This window comes from Neoarius graeffei, chromosome 19, assembly GCF_027579695.1.
Source record: "Neoarius graeffei isolate fNeoGra1 chromosome 19, fNeoGra1.pri, whole genome shotgun sequence".
NCBI classification, from domain to species: domain Eukaryota; kingdom Metazoa; phylum Chordata; class Actinopteri; order Siluriformes; family Ariidae; genus Neoarius; species Neoarius graeffei.
In genome coordinates, this window is record NC_083587.1 from 36,300,228 (window position 1) to 36,320,751 (window position 20,524).

The window sequence follows — 20,524 nt, forward strand, 5'->3', positions numbered from 1 at the left end:
CAAACGAGTATGTGCACGGCCACTCCCAACCTCCAGCCACATCAGTGACTCCAGGGACTGGTTCAGCACCAAGCTGATGCTCGCAAAGCATTCTGGGCCTTGTATAGCTGGCTGTCATTGTATGATCACATTAACCACAAAGCCACTAATATCAAGCAGGAACGGCTTAGCCATTTGGCATCTGGTGTTGGCCAAACCTTGAGAGCTGCGGCTTAATGCCCGCTTCATTTCCTTAAGTAAATCCAACTCTTCACGTTTTAGTTACCACTATTATGTTACCTAGTGACCAAAAACATAAGACAAGGGAATGATTGTCTTTTATCCCCTCTTTAGCTTTTTCACAAACCACCTCAAGTATTTCAACCATGGCTCATGCACCAGCAATGTGCCTTCAGCACGAAAAAGGAATAAGAGAACTTTAGTAGCTTTACTTAAAAAAAAAACTTGGATTAACTTCAGGAATTTGTGCAAGTTGTTTATTGCTGCTGTTATCCAAGTCTAGACCATTGAGAGAAACTCAACAACAAAGGAAACAAAAAGTAAGCTTCTACACAGACAAAGGTCAACCAATAAACCACTTTAAAACGTGCTCAGGCTAACCAGCTAGAAAAGGTTCCCTCAATAACAAGACAGACAATGAAGTGGATTTTCAATGGAGAGGCTCTGACGAAGAAGGATGATGTTTGACACTGTATTGAAACTGTAGAGGAGCCAACAGCAGAAATGTGATGCTGCTCAGTCAAACCTTCCCAGCCTTCTTAAATGTCTTTAAATAATGTGCACCATCACAATGGAAGTTGGTGGGAGTGTATGACACACCCCTTCCTCTTGCTTGAAGGGCAGATTGTGCGAGTCATAGATTTGGCCTGCATGTCAGAGAGAAAGTCTGAGCTTGTCTCTTGACTCCCAAACATCCCGCTACAGACGAATGTGACAGTTTGCCTCTTTCATCTTCTCTCATTACACAGGTGAGGCCTGTGCACTTCAATCCCCATCTGCCATCATCAAAGAGCCCACTTCAGCCAAGGGAGGAGGTGCCATGAGCCAACTGAGCTGCCAGAGCCCACAATGCCACCTATTTACATGCATAAGAGGCCTCTCTCCTAGGCTGACATCCCAAAAACAAGTGTATGAAACCTCTTTTTGGAGCAGGAATATGGAGCTTTCTGGAAAGTTATGGCTTTCTGAAGAGGATACCTACCAACAGGAAGTGGAGGCAAGTTTCTTGGTGTCACATGACATCAGACTACTGTATTGGTTACAATCGGACAAGTGTTGTGCTCATTTTATTTTCTAAGAGAATTAGCTGGCACATTCCAAGTTACCACCGGGTATAAAAGTTGAAAATAGTCCACAAATTGCTGCTAATCTGAAAGATGATGTTAATCCACACCCAAACATACAGCAAGAATAAAACAAGGGGTCCACTTAAGCCTTGTGTACAGGATGCTGCACTGCCCCAAGCACCAGTTGGCCTGTTGAGAATGTGTTACTCTGTGCCATGAACATACAGTACTTTCCAGCATCATGAATGGGGACAGTATAACATGAGAGTCTTCGCTACAGAATCAAAACTCCAGAGTGTGGAGTTGGACCTGATCCAACTCCTCCTAGAGCCTAACCCTACAATACAGAAACACACTTAACGAAAGCATTTACTGTATGCGGCCTGCAACAGACTAATTTGTCTTGACCTCCTGCATTTTTGGTTTGATTCCACATTCCAACCAGGTGGGACGAAATGGATCAGGTTCAACACAGCCCCAGAATGTTTGGTTCTGCAGTGAGATGTACTTGTCCAACACAAATTTATAGTTATAATACAGTTTCTGAATAATTGGCATACAAAGGCCTACAAGCCAAGATTTAGGAAGAGGATTCTTTCCGACTACTCATGTGATACCAAACAGCCGATCAGACCCTAGGCTTTTTACTGTAGGCCATCAGTTTCCTGCTCACTAATGAAATCTTCTAAGGAAACTACTCTATATTTCTGTTCAAACAATTATAGTAGGTGGTACTTTGGCACAGCAGGTAGTGAGTGATCCTTCTGGTTATTGTTGCAGTTTTGCATGGTCTTCCTGTGTCTGCATTTGTTTCTTCAATATTTCTTCCAACCTGCCAAAGACATGCTAGTAAGTGGACTGACAAATTCAAATTGGTGCCCAACACTGAAACGGAGTCCCATTCCAAACGGGTTACTAATTACCCACTTACTCCTACCTTGGAGTCTATCCACCTACACCGTTCTGCTTTCATGCATGCTCTAAGTAATTTGTTTTGGATAAGGCATTTTGGTTTACAGGAGGTTTGATTGCAGTGAACTCAGAAGTTACAGCTGTCAGCAGAGCACTGAGTGAGCGTTGAGGTTAGCAAAGTTGTATTCTTCCACCACGGCATAAGTAAGGCCCACAGAGCACTGTTGATTCCACTGGACTCGGTAAATAGACCGTCAATTGTGTGGCCCTTCTGGAGCTCAGTCGTCTCTTTACACAGGGATTCATTAAAAGCACTAAATTGTCAAGCGTTGCTTGAGCTTAGACATTACACACCCCAGTGGATGCAACACTGGGCACTTCAGCATCCTAAACAGCAACTCCAGACGCATTTTCTCTGTTGTCAGGCCCAAAGTTCAGTCAGTATGCATGTACGTACATAATGTTTCCACTTCCTTCACTCTCAACCAAGCCTGTGAACAATTCTACTTGCAAATAATTAACCTAAAGCATATCATTAGATTTACATACACTTGGTTCTCCCATATCTGGCATCAGCATGGTGCTGGTTTTGCGTTATCAGGAAATAACAGCTTATTAGCATTCATTGGAGGTTCCTGAGCTTGATCACTGTTCGTCTGAGACAATGTTAATCAGAGTGCAAACAGCAGTCTTACAAAATTCAAACTTTTTTTTTTTTGGGGGGGAGAAGAGTGTTCATGTGCTGCATCTGAGCCTAGCCTTGGTTAAAGGGAATTACCATAACATTCTTTACACCATCAATCATATCCTGAGGAAACACAGCTTGTTGTGAACAAAAGACAGACAGACAGAGAATGTTCTTCTAGGATGGACAGATAGTCATTTTGAAGGGGAGATTTCAGGGCCTGCAATGGCAGGTGCAAAAGGCGCAGCAGATGGCAGACGAAAACAGCCAGGGTCAATACAGAGGTACTGAAAGGAAGAACGTTTGGCTGCAGCCTCTTAATGCTTTTCAAGTCTCAATGGATCGATCTGCTTTCACAAGACAAAGCAGTAGTGGAAAGCTGAACGCGATCTCCTCCAATCCACAAACAAAAGACTTAAAAATAAAAGTGTTTATCAGTGAAGTTACTGTTGCAGAAAAAGGTGTTAATGGAAACTGTGGTTGTACTTTCCTTATTTATAATGCACTTGAGAGTTCAGGAGGAGTTTATCTATAATTGACAAACTCAGATCACTGAACAGGTTATGGAACAACAGCATTTTTTTCCTCTTGAAAAACTCCCACATGTTAATGAATAGCAAGGCAAGCTTCACTATCAGAACCAGTTCCATTTTAATGTTTATTTGGCCTTTACAAACCAACAGTATAATTGAAAAACTGTAGCTCACATGATTCAGTACCAAATTCCATGGGTGGCTAAAGTGGCTATAAGGAGTGCCCTTGTGGCAGCTCTTACTAATATGAATACTGATTGTTGGCTTTACAGTAGTATTAATACAGTAATATTATTGGCTTTACAGAGTAACCTGATTCATAAGAATCAGTGTATTAATGCTTGGGCTAAAAACATGGCTGGCAGTAGTGTGACACTGTTGTTGGTGGTTTGGTGTTTCAGTTGGCTTTTATTCCCAATGTCATAAAGGCTTGCCATTATTATTTTTTTTTTACAGACATACCTGTACACTCCAGATACAGATATATGCCCTTTTACTCCACAGTGCTCTTGAATGCTTGATTTTGATTGGTCAGTATGTGTCATTATTAAATAATAATAAATTATTATTATTAAAAAAAAACAGCAGTTCTGACAGTACTTCCAGCTGAAAAGTTAATGTATTCATTCTAATATTGTTATGTAACAGATTACACATGTGGATGCTCCACATTACCAATTTTTAAGAAAATGTGTAATTGTTGATATGGTGAAGATTTCTGCGAGAAGACATTTATTCAGCATTTTTGGAAGGAGTCAGAGTTAGCAGTTTGTAGCCTTCAGAGGTAAAGTTGTAACTTCCAGACACAGGAAAGTCCTTGGGGCAGACCTTCAGGTCTCTTGGTTTCTGGTTTCTCGGTAACCTGACAAGTTTATTTTGTCATATTAACGTCATGAGAGAGGAAAAAATAGAAACTAGTGGGAGAACGAGAACACTACTTTTGCTCATGTTACACATAACCATAAAAGGATAAAAGGCTACAAAACCATATAAAATGAGATGTCGTTATTGAATAAATCAAAAATTGTTAGCTTGGGCAAACTGCCATGTATACTCTGACCTGGGAGTCTATTTAGAAACATTTTTGGACTTAATACAAAGACCCTGGTTAGCAACCCAACAGAAGGGAAAGTAGGAGAAGACTAACACAAATAAAAATAGAAAATACACTGTGCTGGCAGAGCACATCTAAGAGAGAGAGGAAGAAATCCATACACCACTACCAGGCTAATTCCATTAGCAATCTCCCAATGTGCCTACACAAAATCCCATGTCTTAAGACTCCAGCAGCAAAAAGACACAAAGACTTCGCCATGTATTTAAACAGCTATATGGTTCATTTTCCACTCTGTGCCCAAATACAAGCCATCAGTCTTCTTTTGTTTGAGTGAGTCTTTGCAAGTGTTACACTTCTGCTACTTCCTTTGTGTGATGGTGTATTTTGTTCTTTCTCTCTCCTTTTCTTATGTGCGTGCGCGATAGAGGAATGTGGATTTACTGTAAAATGCTTCTATGAATGCTTCCAACTGTCAAGGCTGACGTGCGTGTAGGAGGCTGAATTGGCCATCTCAAAGAGGCACCATTCGATCAGGAATTTTTTTTTTCCCCCAAATAACCCAGATTTCCCTTTGTCTGTCCGACAGTTGACCCCAAAAGCTGCATGAGAGAGGAAGTCCTTTCTTCATAAAGGTACCAGAATTATTATTAATTTTTTGTTCCGGACCATCTTATACAGGACGAAATCAGAAGACTTATATATATACACACACACACACACACACACACACACACACAACAGGATGTGTATATGCTGCCAGGAGAGAGAGAGAGAGAGAGAGAGAGAGAGATACACTTGATGTACAGTATGCCATGGAGCCTTTGGCACAGTGTGTTCCCGTATCCATGTGAACAAACCTCACTTCTGTGGAGAGAGAATGATTGTGTCATTAACCTAAAGCATTTAGGCTGAGAGCCACTTGCCACAAAACTCTAAGCCAAATGAATTCCCTGCTCTGAGAATCAGGATCACAAATACGTGTTGCTTTGCTCATCTTCTGTTATTAGTATTAATGCTTCACTTTGAGATTCTGATGGAAATGAACAGCAAGTAGTCATTAATCACAGATCAGAACCTACACACTGGAACTGTGAGGAAAACATGGTTGCAGCATCAAAAGGGAATGAAGCTCAAAACTAATCCAAACCCCTTCTGATCAGCACAACAAGTCACTGTGCATAATCACCCGCAATCAAAAAGTAAAAAAAAAAAAAAACACCTCAATGCATCACTGATATACATGGTTAATTTAATTAGTATGCACATCAATTATCTGTGATTAGCTTATGGACATACAGTTCTAATAACCACCAAATCTGATTTAGCCGCTTCACAGGAAGACAACAGTACTACAACTGACATGCTACCACATCTGCCATCCTCCAAACATACAACCGAATTAAAACCTTCCTACAGGAACCACTTTATTGCAGAACTCAAAATATCCGTAACCCACATTTACAAAATATTTCTGTACAGATTTGTGCTTTTAAACTCAAGGTTAAATGTTCAGTTATTTCCTAACTCTTATGAATCATTCGGTAGCTACTATGAAAACAACAGAAAAGCTTACGAGAGGAAGGAATGGGAGTGTGAGACATTCAAGTATGGGTGTGTAAGGTGCTAAAGTTGACGGTGTGATGTTCAGAATAAATGTTTCTCCATACCAGGAATACATAACATGATCAGATATTAATATTACATCCCAAATATCATCAAATGTGTATGGAGACAAAGGGGCATTCCTAGACACTTTCTCCCCATGACTGTGACCTGTTCAGAGAAATGGATGACAAACATAAAAAAGACCCAGGACATTTCATTTTAACTCAGGTTATTTTTTTTTTATTATTATTATTGTTATTAAAATCACTGGTTTCACTGACTTAAACTGAGAGTCAGATAAAGTCTAAAAAAGCAAGAACATGTGCATGTTGGGTTTTTTTTTTCTGGTGTTTTGGGACATGGTGGGTCATTTCTGTAGTTGTGGGTGTCTTTCCCCCCCCACACTCAGCTCTCACTTTTTACTCAGCCTGTCTCTCACATCCAATTTATCCTCTCTGTTTCCGTCTCAGATCTACACCATGAGCCTGCTTGTGGAAATTACGGGTGCTTTCACATAAGCAGCGCTTACTCCGCTAGAATCGGACCCTGGCGGGTTTTCCCCCTTGGTGCGGTTTGTTTAGGTTGGTACAATCCCTCAGGAGCGGACCAAAACAACCGTATCAATTTCACTCTGGTTCAGATTCAGCAAACTGACTAATTAGTGTGAAAATGCATTTATACATTTTAAAAAAAAAAAAAAAACTTCAGACAGGTGCTTTTAAAAATGGACCAAATTAAATTATGTCCAACAAAGATATATGCATACATGTTACATGCACAGGAGAGAACAACAATCTAGATGGATTTCTGCACCACAGAGGGAATCCTCACACTGCTCATATTAACTCATCAGCTCAATCCTGCACAACACGCTTTCTCTAAATCAAGGCATCTACAACACTATGCAAATCTTTGATAGCCAAATCAGCTTTCAGACAGCTCAGTGCTGTACTTTGCCCCCTGGAGAAACTGGCAGTCACTGTGAGCATCTGGCCAGGAAAAGGCAAAAACAAAGCATTCCCCTTTTTATCACTCATCCTAGTTATCTCTCATGTCTTGGCTCATTTTCCCTTTTTCTTGTCTTGACTCATTTTCCCCATCCTGTACCATGTTCATTCAGGCTTCAGTCAGTGCCAACTATCTGAACGCACAGCAGGTTTATTTGCAGTGATTACTATCAAAAAGAACAAAAAGACAAAAAGAACCCCCAACTTTCTCTCATTTTCTTTGAGTCTCCCCCCCAACATAGTGGCTTTGGTGTCTATATGGCTTTCACAAACAATGTCGCTTGAAAGGAGTGAGTGAATCACACATTCTGGAAAATGAATAGCTATGCAGCGGCAGCGCTTCTGAAGTGTTCGTTGTCTTTTGGTAAACGCTCCAACACAACACCCACCCAAATAAAAAAAGGTGCAGGTGGGGTCAAACGTGCCTCAAAGGCGAGGAGCCACCAGTTCTACTGTACAGACACACACACATGCACGCACAGGAACACAGGAACCACAGGTGTGCTGTGTGTGGGCTGAGCACCTACGTGCTTGTAGCCTGACTAAACAAACTTCAATACAGGAGGCACCGCTGTGTTTTTGTCTGAGAGGCTAAGGAAAGGTTTCTGAATTACAGCTGATCTGGTAAACAGCATCGGTACTGAAAATGGTACTTTTTGTGACGCGATTATTTTTCCCCTCTTTTTTCGCTTTGATTTGACTGGGGAATTTATTTCAGGGATTAAGATCAGTGACATCACAGTATATAAAAGAGTTACATCCTGGGAAAACCCTTCACGTACTGAATTTGACATTTTCTACTTTCTACCGAATTAACATGTTTCTTGTTTTAATGTACCTCAACCAGAACCATACAATATGATTTGAAATTCGGGTTATTCCCAAAAGTGAAAAGGGAGAAAATTACCTTCACACAACTAAATCACTTTCACGCCAACACTGGTGCTGAAATAAATCGCTGATAAATTCAGCTCTGTTTACTAATTGTAAGATATAAAATCTAAGTACTCTTCTCCGTTTTGATGACATTATGCACCATGTACATTTTGACAACTGGTATCTCAGGCTTAGACTGACTTGATTAGGTTCGTGGACCCTTCACTACGGCATGTAGCTGTCCATCAACTTGATCCAATCATGACATTCAATGGCTAGCAAGGTTTAGACATCTTTAGGCAGACGCCTTATCCAACATGACATTTGCAAGCAAAAAGTCAAAGCAAGATTATGAAATAGACTAAATAACATTTCAGTGTTTAAAAAATTATTGGCAGAAAAAGTCAATTTTGATTAAAACCTGTAACTTGGCTATATTCCAGAATTCACCCCAGCAACATCCAATGGGCTTTTTCTTAGGCCACATCACACACATTTTGGCTCTTCCAAAATAATGTAATATACTAATGTATGGTATTATCATGGGGAAAAGAAAGCCTCAAGATAAATCTACAATCTGGACAGAATGAAAACATTAATCTTTGCTCATCTCCACAGGGCATGGAATACACTCACTCACTTCTTCCAGCTTGTCCTACTTACGTGTGTGGGGTCACTGCAATGTGGACCCTATTGATCCACGTCATATTAACTGGAGCACAGATCTACGCCAGATGCCCTTCCTGCCGCAACCCTCCCATTTCCGGGCTTGGGGAATATATATATCACTCACACACACCCCTACAGAAAATTTAGAGTAGCCAATTAACCTAACTGCATGCCTTTGGACTGTGGGGGACCTGGAGGAAACTCACACAGACACGGGGAGAACATGCAAACTCCACACAGAAAAGCCCCCACCAGCTTGAACTCAGAACCTTCTTGCTGCGAGGCAATAGTACCAACCACTCCACCACTGTGCCGCCCAGGGTATGGAATACACAGAGCTGCTAATTCCTATTGATGGGTAGAATGAGTTACAAACGAGCAAAACCACCCACTGAACAGCATATGGACCCCCCAGAATGCAGTTTAACAACCTGGCAATTACAACAATAACTGGGCATTTGTTGAAAAGGGAAACAAAGTAAAGCAGCTGAACTACCTCAGAGCCACAAGTGTAGTAATGAGACTCGAAATGAATATTACAACCCAGAACTCAAATAGCTGAACAGCGTTTGCTAAGGTTTATGAGACATCGATTTTTGGTTATAGCTCACCCCCTTTATTAAACTCCTACACAGCTCAGGTACTTCTAATGACTTTGAACTTTATGGGGGAAAAAAAAAGTAAAAAAGGAAGAGAAGGCTACATGAATTCAAAAACTTTTGTCTGTCATGACAGAAGACACTGCCATAGTCATTTTTTGCTCATGATCAAATGTTGCTCTATTTCAGAGAATCAAGAGAATGATTCTTTTGAAATAGAGACCAAATACAACATATGAGGAGTAGCTGTGGCATCATGGGAACCTTTTCTGAAGAACAACAAGGGAAAATGTTTTTTGGAGAACCACTGCTTCAATTTAACTAAAGATCTATTGCTAAATAAAACTTGAATTTCATGCTGGTTTGTCCAAGCAGGTTTATATTGGATAGTGTTGGTGCTGGTTCTGCAGTGTGGTCTTGCAAAGCACTGGACTAGAAAAATCTGACATTGTTCCATTGGTGCATTATGCTGGTCATGCTAGTGCACAGCTATGCTTGTCTAAGCTGTTTCCCCCCCTTTCAGCATGTTCAGGAGTCTGTATCCCTCTTTGAACTTGAGCCTTGTTAAACAGAGATGTGGCCTAAATGCAGAGTTTCAAAGCAAACCCTTCCATTAAGGCCTTTTGTGGCCAAAGTGGACCACATGGTGAAGTTCTTGTGAGAGTATCTATCCATCCAAATGTGCTCTTGTGCAAAAAACAAATTGCTTTGTTGAATTTGACTGACATTGTAAGAAAGCTACAACCTCTTCATCACAAACCTGAACTACTCAAAACCTTTCAGAGAAGTGAAAGGTTCATGTGGGTTCCTACACACCTGAGCCTTTATGCTGGTTCAATACTAGATCTGGTCACAAGAACTATGATTCCAAAGTCAGATGTTCACATTTACACGAAACATTTGTGCATTATATCATTTTCAGTAGCCACTTTATCCTGGTCAGGGTTACAGTGAAACTAGAGCCTAGCCCAGGAACACATGAGGGAGGAATACACCCTGGAGGGGACTCCAGTCCATTGCAGAGCACCATGCACACAAACTTTAATACACACTTTCATACTTAGAGCCAGTTTAGAGTAGCTAATCTACCTAGGATTTAGGAAGAAACCAGATATTCTTAAGGAACTCCACATGAACATGAGGAGAACAAGCAAAATCCATAAGACAGCAACTAAACACCCTGAGCTCAGGATCAATCCAGAGACCCTGGAACTGTGAAACTGCAAAACTACTCTCTGTTCCACCAGGCCACCTTTACATGAATCATATTTTTAAAAAACTTCAGCAAGAATCAGTTCAGCTCAATTATTACCTCTGCCAACTTTGCTGGAGGAGGTTAATGTTTTCACCTGTTTGTTCCCAACATAACTCAAAAAGTAGTGAACTGATTTTAACGAATTTTTGAGGAAAGGCAGGTCATGGACCAAGGAACAATTGATTAGATTTTGATACAACTCCAAACATGTGGCTTGGTGGAGGTATGCATTCAATTAAGTGCCCTTCTAGTTTGTTTTGTCACAACTACAATTAGAATGCTTGCTCTCGCTCGATGACATACTAGTGCATCTCAAAATATTGGAATATTGTGAAAGTTATTTTGTTTTTCATAATTTAATTCAAAAAGGTAAACTTTCATATACTCTATATTCATTATATCTAAAGTGAAATATTTCAAGGCTTTTTTGTTTTAATTTTGATTATGGTTTATAGCTCATGAAAATCAGAAAGCCCATATCTCAAAATATTAGAATATTTAATTTCAAGTTTGAGTAAAACAGTATAAAATACTGTGCATCTCTCAGTCTAGCTCAGTACACGCAACCACAAATCATGGGGAAGACTGCTGACTTGACAGTTGTCCAGAAGATGATGATCAACACCCTCCATAAGGAGGGTAAGCCACAGGAGGTCACTGCTAAAAAGGCTGGCTGGAAAAGGTGCACAAGCAACAGGGATGGCTGCAGCCTTGAGAGGATTGTTAAAAAAAGTTGATTCAAGAACTTGGGACAGCTTCACAAAGAGTGGATTGAGGCTGGTGTCAGTGCATCAAGAACCAACACACACCTTCAGGAAAGGGGCTACAACTGTAGTATTCCTAATATCAAGCCACTCCTGAACCAGAGCCAACATCAGAAGCTTCCTACCTGAGCTAAGGAGAGAAAGAACTGAAAATGTTGCTCAGTAAACCAAAGTCTTCTTTTCAGATTAAAGTAAACTTCGCATTTCATTTGGAAATCAAGGTCCTGAACCAGAGCATCTTATCTGGGCTAAGGCGAGAAAGAATTTTGCATTTCATTTGGAAATCAAGGTCCTAGAGTCCAAAGGAAGAGAGGAGAAGCACAGAATCCAAGGTGTTCAAAGTCCAGTGTGAAGTTTCCGTAGTCTGTGATGATCTGGGGTGTCGGGTCATCTGCTGGTGTTGGTCCACTGTGTTTTATCAAGTCCACTGAACAACAGTCCAGGCCTGAGTATCCCAAAAGCATCGCAGCACAAAGATCATCGTTAAATGGTACAGCAAGCAGCACAATGAATGCTCTCAACTAGTTAAGATACTTTTAGCATTAAGAGGTTTTTGGGAAACCCACTCCAGTTCTTTCTCTCCTTAGCCCAGGTAAGACGCTTCTGACGTTGGCTCTGGTTCAGGAGTGGCTTGATATTAGGAATATGACCGCTGTAGCCCCTTTCCTGAAGACGTGCGTGTGCGTGTGGTGGCTCTTCATGGACCGATACCAGCCTCAATCCGCTCCTTGCAAAGCTCTCCCAAATTCTTGAATCAACTTTTCTTGACAATCCTCTCAAGGCTGCGGTCATCCCTGTTGCTTGTGCACCTTTTCAAACCAGCCTTTTCAGCAATGACCTTCTGTGGCTTACACCATTGAAAGATCATTGACACCCTCCCTTCTTGGGGAGGGCGTCAATGATCATCTTCTGGACAACCGTCAAGTCAGCAGTCTTTCCCATGGTTGTGGTTACATGTACCGAACTAGACCAAGACATACACAGTATTTATACCGTTTTAGTCAAACCCAAAATGAAATATTTCTAACATTTTGAGATACTGGATTTCTGATTTTCATGAGCTATAAAGCCATAATTATCAAAATTAAAACAAAAAAGGCTTGACATATTTCACTATGTTTAATGAATATAGAAAAGTTTCTTTTTTAATTAAATTACAAAAAAAAAATCATTATATTCTAATTTTTTTGAGATGCACGAGCATATATAATTTTTCAAAGTCTTGAAAATGCAGAAACTCAACTGCATGTCAGATTCAATCTGAAAACGAACCAAAATAAGATGAAGGTCTCAGTCACGTGTTGGGAGAAGGGGAGCCTCAGCAGGGGGTCAGGAAGAAATAAAATGAAAAAGCAGCAGACTCATGTGCAGTATTCTCCACATACTAAACAATTCGTCCATATCCATGTATTTAAAAATCACATTAATTAAAATGTGAGCCAGAGATGAATAAGAAGTCCTACTTATATTTTTTGAGAGAACAAATAATCAAATCAGGAGCTTTTACATTTTAGTCCGTTTTATTCAAATTATGACGTAAACGCTGTGTGGGAAATCATTAGCAATCAGGTTCTTCCCCACTTCAAAAGTATACCTGTTTTGTGATGATTCAGTCTCTGTGTAAGTTGTTTGTTTGCAAGAACATGTGATATTCAGTGGTTAAACTAAAGCTGTGTAAACGGTTGGGATTACTAAAGCCATCAGTTTATTGATTTGATATAGATGAGAGTGACGGGGGTTAAGTGATGTCTTCAGACCAGTTAATATTTATGGACTAATATCTCAAAAATAAATAAATAAATAACACTTCTCTATATGGACCATGGATGAGGTGCACAGACAGGAAACAACAACAACAAAAAAAGATGTCTATTTAAGAAATCCTGTATCAGAGGAACACACACAGAAATACACATGATTGGATCTTGGTGCAAGAAATAAACTGATTCAACATTTAATAATTAAAAAGGGGGGGGGCAAAGTTAAGACACAAAAGCACAATATACAAATCTTTGTGCACGCTAATGTCCTCTGTAATATTTAAGGTTAACTACAAGTATGCTTTTGACCAAATTAACCACTGATTGCCGCTGGCCCAGAGAGTCGCTGCTTTGCGAATAATGAAACATTAGTTAAAACACCAAGCTAACCGCATCTGAAGTACACACCGTCTCATCACATTAACCGTCATCACTTGCCAGCTGAATATAAACACACCCCTCAATACACACCGATACATTCTAGCACATGTAATAAGAGTTTTTCCTTTCATACAATTTACAAATGTTATATGGTTGTGTTAAGATTGACAATGAGAAATACAGCAGGTGACGTAGCATGACTGAGTGGTCATTTGTCTCAGCTCTGACTCTCTATTTAACCCATCCTGTCAAAAAGGCTTTTTACTCCATCTGAGAGTAACCTGCAGCAGCTGCATTAAGTAATGACCGCCATTAATTTTGCCCCAGTCCATCCGCTGCCCAGACAGGAAGAATGGTCCCACTGGGCCACCACCACCCTCCCACCTGATGGCTCGGAGCCAAAAATAACAACAAAAACTAGGCTAACCTTAGCAGAATATAGATTGTACCATCCCTGAGGCTCATACCATATTGATATTAAAGACACATATGCATAATGTTGAATTCAAGATTTTCTATAGGATAGGAAGCTAGCACAGGGAGTTTTTGAGGGATGCTACAGTGTGCAGCCAGATACTGTTTTTTTAAGGAAAAAAAAATCCTCTTTTCATGTAAAAGCACACAAAGCTGTGATGGGCTGCTTCAATTTGAGCTGTAAATTATTCAGCACACACATACCGCAGTGCAGGATCCAGCAGGCTGTATAAAGATCTCTACATACCCTCATATGAAAAAGGACCCACTTTCATTCCTTGCATATTTGACCAGAGTTAAGAGAACAGCCAAAATCTATACAAGTTCAAGGTCCAAAATGTCACTCTGTATGCTTTTTTTTTTTTTTTGGGGGGGGGGGGTTTGCCATCATGTCTGAAAGTATAGTGAAGAACACACACTGTCAGCACACTAATGCAATTCTACAATGCATTGCAGTCGCTTAGTGGTGAACACCACAATGTGCTATGATTTCTGAAGGCAATTAGGCTAGGGAAGACGGAATGATTTCAAGCACAAACATTCAGCAAGCGTCCTCAAAATATCTAGTTAATTATGCAAAAACAAATAGGCTTAAATAGATCATGTGTGGGTGGTGTTGCCACCTTACAGTTACGGGTCACTAGTTCGAGCCTGAACTTACAGTATGTTTCAATGATTCAATCTGTATGAAGGGAGTTTCACAAGTTCTCCCCTTGTTCGGGTGGGTTTTCTCCAGGTTCACCGGTTTTCCCTACACCTCCTCAAAACAAAACAACAAAAAAAAATGTAGGTGGACAGATTCTTCTATCTGGCTCCTTGGTGTGAATGAGTGTGAGTGGGTGGGTGTGCATGGTGCCCTGTGATGGTTACTATGAATGAATGAATGAATGAATGAATTGACTTTCAGAAAGCAAAGGCAAAACATCTCCCAAATTGAACCAAATATTACAACACATACCACATATTCTGACAAAAACAGAAACAAACAAAGGATAATTCCAAGACTTAGATTTGGAAAATGTCTACTAGAGCCCTGCACTCCCGCGGGAGTCCCGCAGGACCCGCCGCAAAGCAGTGCGGCGCGGGACAAATTTTGAAAGCTCATTTTGAAAGCTCATTGCGGGCGCGGGCGGGACCGGAAGTGCACATATGCGCGCGGGCAGGAGCAGGAGTGCACATATGTGGCGCGGGCGGGAGCGGTGATAAGCTGCGCTCCCGCTAACTAAAAATGTGTTTGAAATAAAATGTATAAATTATTAATTTATGTTTATCATATATAATTTGCGCTGGATATTTTATTTGGCATTAATAAAAACATTTTAAGATACCTAAATTTGCAGAGAGAGTCAGATTACCAGAGAAACGGCATCTTAAATTTGCCGTTGATCAGGAAATCTTTTTATCAGTCTAATAACTCGCAGTTCACACCCAGCTAGTAAGAGAACCATGAGTGAAGTGATTTACGGGTTGTGTTAGTCTACAACTTTAATCAGAGAGACAGGTTACACAGTGACGGTAGGCTTGACTCAATGCTATCCCAGAAATCCTTCCTGTAATATGCAAATTTGGCTGTCCAATCAGAGGCGGCCAAATTTGCATATTACAGGAAGGATTTCTGGGATAGCATTGAGTCAAGCCTACCGTCACTGTGTAACATGTCTCTCTGATTAAAGTTGTAGACTAACGCAAGCAATAAATCAATTGACTTCTCTTATTAGCTCTGCTTTGCAATAAAAATATATATATAGGTACAAACCAAGCCCATTCACTTTTTTATGCTGATCAGAGAATTACAATGGTTTCTCATATGATAAAAATTTGTGATTCACGATTAAATATTTCAATCGTTTGACAACACTAATTATTATTATTAGAAATACTACATACTGAATTCCGAAACAAGGTAAATAACAACAACATGAGCTGTAGATATTTATGCTGAATTCCACTCAAAGTAGGGGGCGGGGCACCATCACGCTGTGTCAAGACAAGAACTTTCCTGAGAAATAACGCGAACGTCTGCATCATGCGGGATTTGCGGGCAGGAGCGGGACTGAAAATCATAATTCTTTGCGGGCGCGAGTGGGACTGCACAATGCGGGCGCGGACGGGCGCGGGACTGAAAAATCCGACCCGCGCAGACCTCTAATGTCTACTTAATGATGCATTTTTTTTTAAATAACCTCCAATCAATGTACAACTTGTGGTGTAAAAGAAAATGTCAAACACCTGCTTCTAGATTGTATCAAGTATCCAAACTTTCATGATAAAATTATTTTTTTAAAAAAACTATTAAAAATTAACTTTTACATAAAGAACTATGATGAAGTTTATTATTGAAAAAGAAATAAAAAAAAGTTTAATTTTGGGAAGAAAAAAAAAGAAAAGAAGGTCGTATTTAGTGTGTGTGTGTGTGTGTGTGTGTGTGTGCTTGGTCACAATATAAGATTCTTTATTGTCAATTCACTATATACCCAGGACATACCGGTATAGGAGAATCGAAATGCTGTTTCTCTCTCACCTTACTTGTAAAAACAGATAAAATATATTAAGAAAAAGAAATATAGATAAGTAAAAATACACTCTAAAATCAAACAATGTACAAAATAGCAGTTTAAAAAAAAAAAGTTCTGGGTTCGAGCCCAGCGGCTGGCGAGGGCCTTTCTGTGTGGAGTTTGCATGTCTCCAAAGACATGTGGTTAGGTTAATATGGGACGGCCTTGGGCTGGGGTGCCCTTGAGTGAGGCACCTAACTCCCAACTGCTCCCCGGGCGCTGTTAGCATGACTGCTCACTGCTCTGGGTATGTGTGTGTGTGTGTGTGTGTGTTCACTGCTTCAGATGGGTTAAATCCAGAGAGGAAATTTCCCAAGTGTGTGATGAATAAAAGTTGTGCTTTCTTTCAAAAAAAAAAAGTCTTTTACGGACTTGGAGTCCCTAAAAGAAGCTCAAAAGCGAGAACATTTTCATAAAGAAGAGCTTTCTAGAATAATGACCCATATACACTATAAGTAGGCTGCTAAACGACTGTAAATAACCAGAGTGGGCAGCCTCATGGAACATGTGCACAAGCAGCACGTGGAACTGAAAGTGAGGTTTCCCATTTTTCCACAGGGAGGTTGTTAGTGCGCATGCGCGAAAGGGCCACACACACACACACACGCGTACCGTTTCTAAGAGACTATTAGGTTACTATGAGACTGTAAGTGTTACAGTGAAGCGTGGAAAACAAACAAACAAACAATGCGCGCTTGGATTGGCGTGCACTCACCCAGCCTCCATTATCCCGAATCCAGTTCTGCAACGGCCCGTTCAGGTAATCCGTCATCCAACTTGCTATGTTGTCCACCTGGGACGCCATCTCCTGGTTGACGCTGTCCACGCAGAGCGTGCTCCCGAACTCGAAAAAAACAACGATGCGGCCCCAGTTGACGCCGTCCCGGAACAGCTCTTCGATAACGGCGGTGAAGCGGCGCTGCGCTGTGCTCGGGGTAAAGTGCAGCTGGTCCGACATGGCCGCGAAGTCGCGCTGGTACGTCCGCTCGATCTCATCACCGGCCTCGCGCAGAACGCGGTGCAACGGCAGCAGCGCGCGCGGCCTGCGATCCACAACTTCCGCCGGCGGCTCCCTTAATCCATCGTCTTCCTGTGCTCCAGTGCGGAACTCCCACACGTAGCCTCGCTTCAAAAGTTTGTGATAAAGATACTTCTCAACGATATCCCGATTGTCATACGGACTTTGGTTTGCCATTTTTTTTTTTTTTTTAGACCGTCATGAATTGAACTGATGCGCAGACAGGAATGCGTAACTCGGGACGGATCACTCCGAACGCATCTCGGAAAGAACCTGGAAACAGTCTGTCACAAGCAGCGGAACCGCACAACCAGCAAGAGATCCATTTTCACGCCGGTCACATCTGTCTCGCGCGCCGATTTTCTGACGGCGATCGGTGACGACTGTGTGGAGCATTGAGAGAGAGAGAGAGAGAGAGAGAGAGAGGTTAGCACGACAGACCCCGAAGTTGTGTGTGTAAGTAAGAAAGAAAGACAGACAGACAGAAAGAGAGAGATATATAGGCAGGCAGGCGCGCGCGCTTTGCGGTGGGACCACCGGGAGCTTCTGTGCGCGAGCGAGCGTCCGCCTTGATCCGCAGGCGAGAGCACGGAGGAACGCCCCTTTTTCACCGAGCAAACTTGGAGCGCGTGCGTTGATTTCGCCCCTCGTTCAGAATTTCATCTATAATTTTTTTTTTTATAAATACTGCACGTGCGGCGAAAATAATGTATTTGCCCCCTCCGCTGCATTAGAATCTCACGCGCATTCAGTGACACCCGTGAAAAAGACGGAAGAGAAATCGGTATGAACTGAGCGCACGCGCTGCACTCCACTCCACCTTCCCCTCTATCAGATGTTACACTGGAGCATTTCTCGGTAGAAAGGTAACGTCAAGCGTTGAAGATCCGGACTGTGTGTGTAATCGGATACGCTGTTGCTCCTGAGGGCCGGCACTTCCTCTACGTCACCCATTCAATCTTTCACACTGGTTACTGGCTGCGGCCAAATCCCAAACAGCCTTCAAAGTGCACTAGATAGAAAACGCTCTGAGATAGATACATTCTGCAACCAAAGATAAAGGCCCCGTCACACTTAGCAAGAATCCTATGGAATCGATTTTGTGCCTCATGCAATACTTTTGAAATATCAAACAAAAACGACAAATCAAAATACAAAAAAAAGTCAATTTTTTTAGACTGGCAAACAAATTATTCGTGTAATCGTGCAAAATATCAGTCTGTTACTCTTCAGAAACCTTTTATTTTTGTTCCGCTTGACTTTTTTTCTTTTTTTGTATTTTGATTTGTCGTTTTGGGCGGCACGGTGGTGTAGTGGTTAGCGCTGTCGCCTCACAGCAAGAAGGTCCGGGTTCGAGCCCCATGGCCGGCGAGGGCCTTTCTGTGCGGAGTTTGCATGTTCTCCCCGTGTCCGCGTGGGTTTCCTCCGGGTGCTCCGGTTTCCCCCACAGTCCAAAGACATGCAGGTTAGGTTAACTGGTGACTCTAAATTGACCGTAGGTGTGAGTGTGAATGGTTGTCTGTGTCTATTGCCGCTTTTCCACTACAAACGCGGCTGAGTCGGGCTGAGCCGTGCCGTGCTGAGTCGGGCTGAGCGGGGCTGTTGGAGTTGCATTTCGACTACAACCGCGCTGAACCGTGCTGGCTGGAAGTGGGTGGACACATTGGGTGGAGTTAGCAAAAGTGGGTGGACGTCAGGTGATGTCGTTAAGCAGCGCAAACAGTGACATCAGTGAGCTTTTAAGCGGTAGTCTCACGACCCGAATAGTAAACAATAAACATGGAGGACATGGAGTCGTTAGTGTTGCTGGTCTTGGTGCTGTGGCTTGTTGTCACCGACAACGCGGACAGATACTGGCAAGAGCGTATAGATGAGGCGAGGCGCATAAGGCTTCAGAAATTCTCGTAATTCGTAATTCTTCTCCTTCCGGGTTTGCGGTGTTTACAGATCCCAGTGCGCTCGCGGGGCGTGTGTGGGCATGTGAGGACACTCCTCCTCACCAATCAGTGCACAGGGGAGTGTCTGCTCACGCCCCCAGCCTCACTCGGCACGGTTTGGCTCGCTTCAGCCCCACTCCAAAACGGTGCGAGTTTTAGGGGCTAAGCAGGGCTGAAGCGAGCTGAGTCGTGCTGGTTTTTGGTAGTCGAAACGCGAGCCGTGTCGGGCTGAAGTGAGCTGAAGCGAGCTGAAGTGAGCTGAAAAAGGGTAGTGGAAAAGGGCCATATGTGTCAGCCCTGTGATGACCTGGCGACTTGTCCAGGGTGTACCCCGCCTTTCGCCCGTAGTCAGCTGGGATAGGCTCCAGCTTGCCTGCGACCCTGTAGAACAGGATAAAGCGGCTACAGATAATGAGATGAGATGAGATTTGTCGTTTTTGTTTGATATTTCAAAAGTATTGTATGTACATTTTGGCACAAAATTGATTCCATATTCATCTAGTCCCTGGTAGGTTAATACATAAAATGTAATAACAAAGTCACAAACTCAAGGTCCATGGGCTATCAAAAGTCAAATAATGACAATAGTGCAATTGTGACGAGGGTGGGCAAAGTTGGGGGGGCCCAAAATTCTAATCTTTCATGGGGCCCAAAATTTCTGGCGGCGCCCCTGCTTACATGGTACTTGGTTAATTAATTGCAACTGATTGAACCGAATGATAAGACATAACTTGGTTTAAAATTTGGTCTCCCAGTGAAGCTGGTTTGGCATTGACTAGGAGACCAAATCTGGCCTCCCAGTAACTATGTTAAAAAATGCTCTGACTGTAACACACCCGGAATGTGCAAGAATCATTCGAAGCGCATTCGAACAGCATTCTTACAAAGCTGTAAGAATGTTGGTCAGTTTGAAATTCCCGCCCCAAAATTTTCCATTCCGTTCTGCTTGATTATTATGGAATCAATTTTGTGCCAAAATGTTCATGCAATACTTTTGAAATATCAAACAAAAACAACAAATCAAAATACAAAAAAAGAAAAAAAAAGTCAATTTTTTTAGACTGGCAAACAAATTATTCGTGTAATCGTGCAAAATATCAGTCTATTACTCTTCAGAAACCTTTTATTTTTGTTCCGCGTCTTTCTCAGTT

The 20,524-nt window shown here is 41.8% G+C and overlaps 1 protein-coding gene across 1 annotated transcript in view; it reads right to left on the minus strand.

Moving 5' to 3' along the window:
* The window catches only part of bcl2a (BCL2 apoptosis regulator a), a 72,498-nt gene extending 54,178 nt beyond the window's left edge, over positions 1 to 18,320 (minus strand). Inside the window, exon 1 of the mRNA XM_060900024.1 lies at positions 17,134 to 18,320. Within this exon, the coding sequence (XP_060756007.1) occupies positions 17,134 to 17,613 (480 nt within the window). The 5' untranslated portion in view covers positions 17,614 to 18,320. The remainder of the gene's footprint in view (positions 1 to 17,133) is intronic.
* Between the last annotated feature and the right edge of the window lie 2,204 nt (positions 18,321 to 20,524).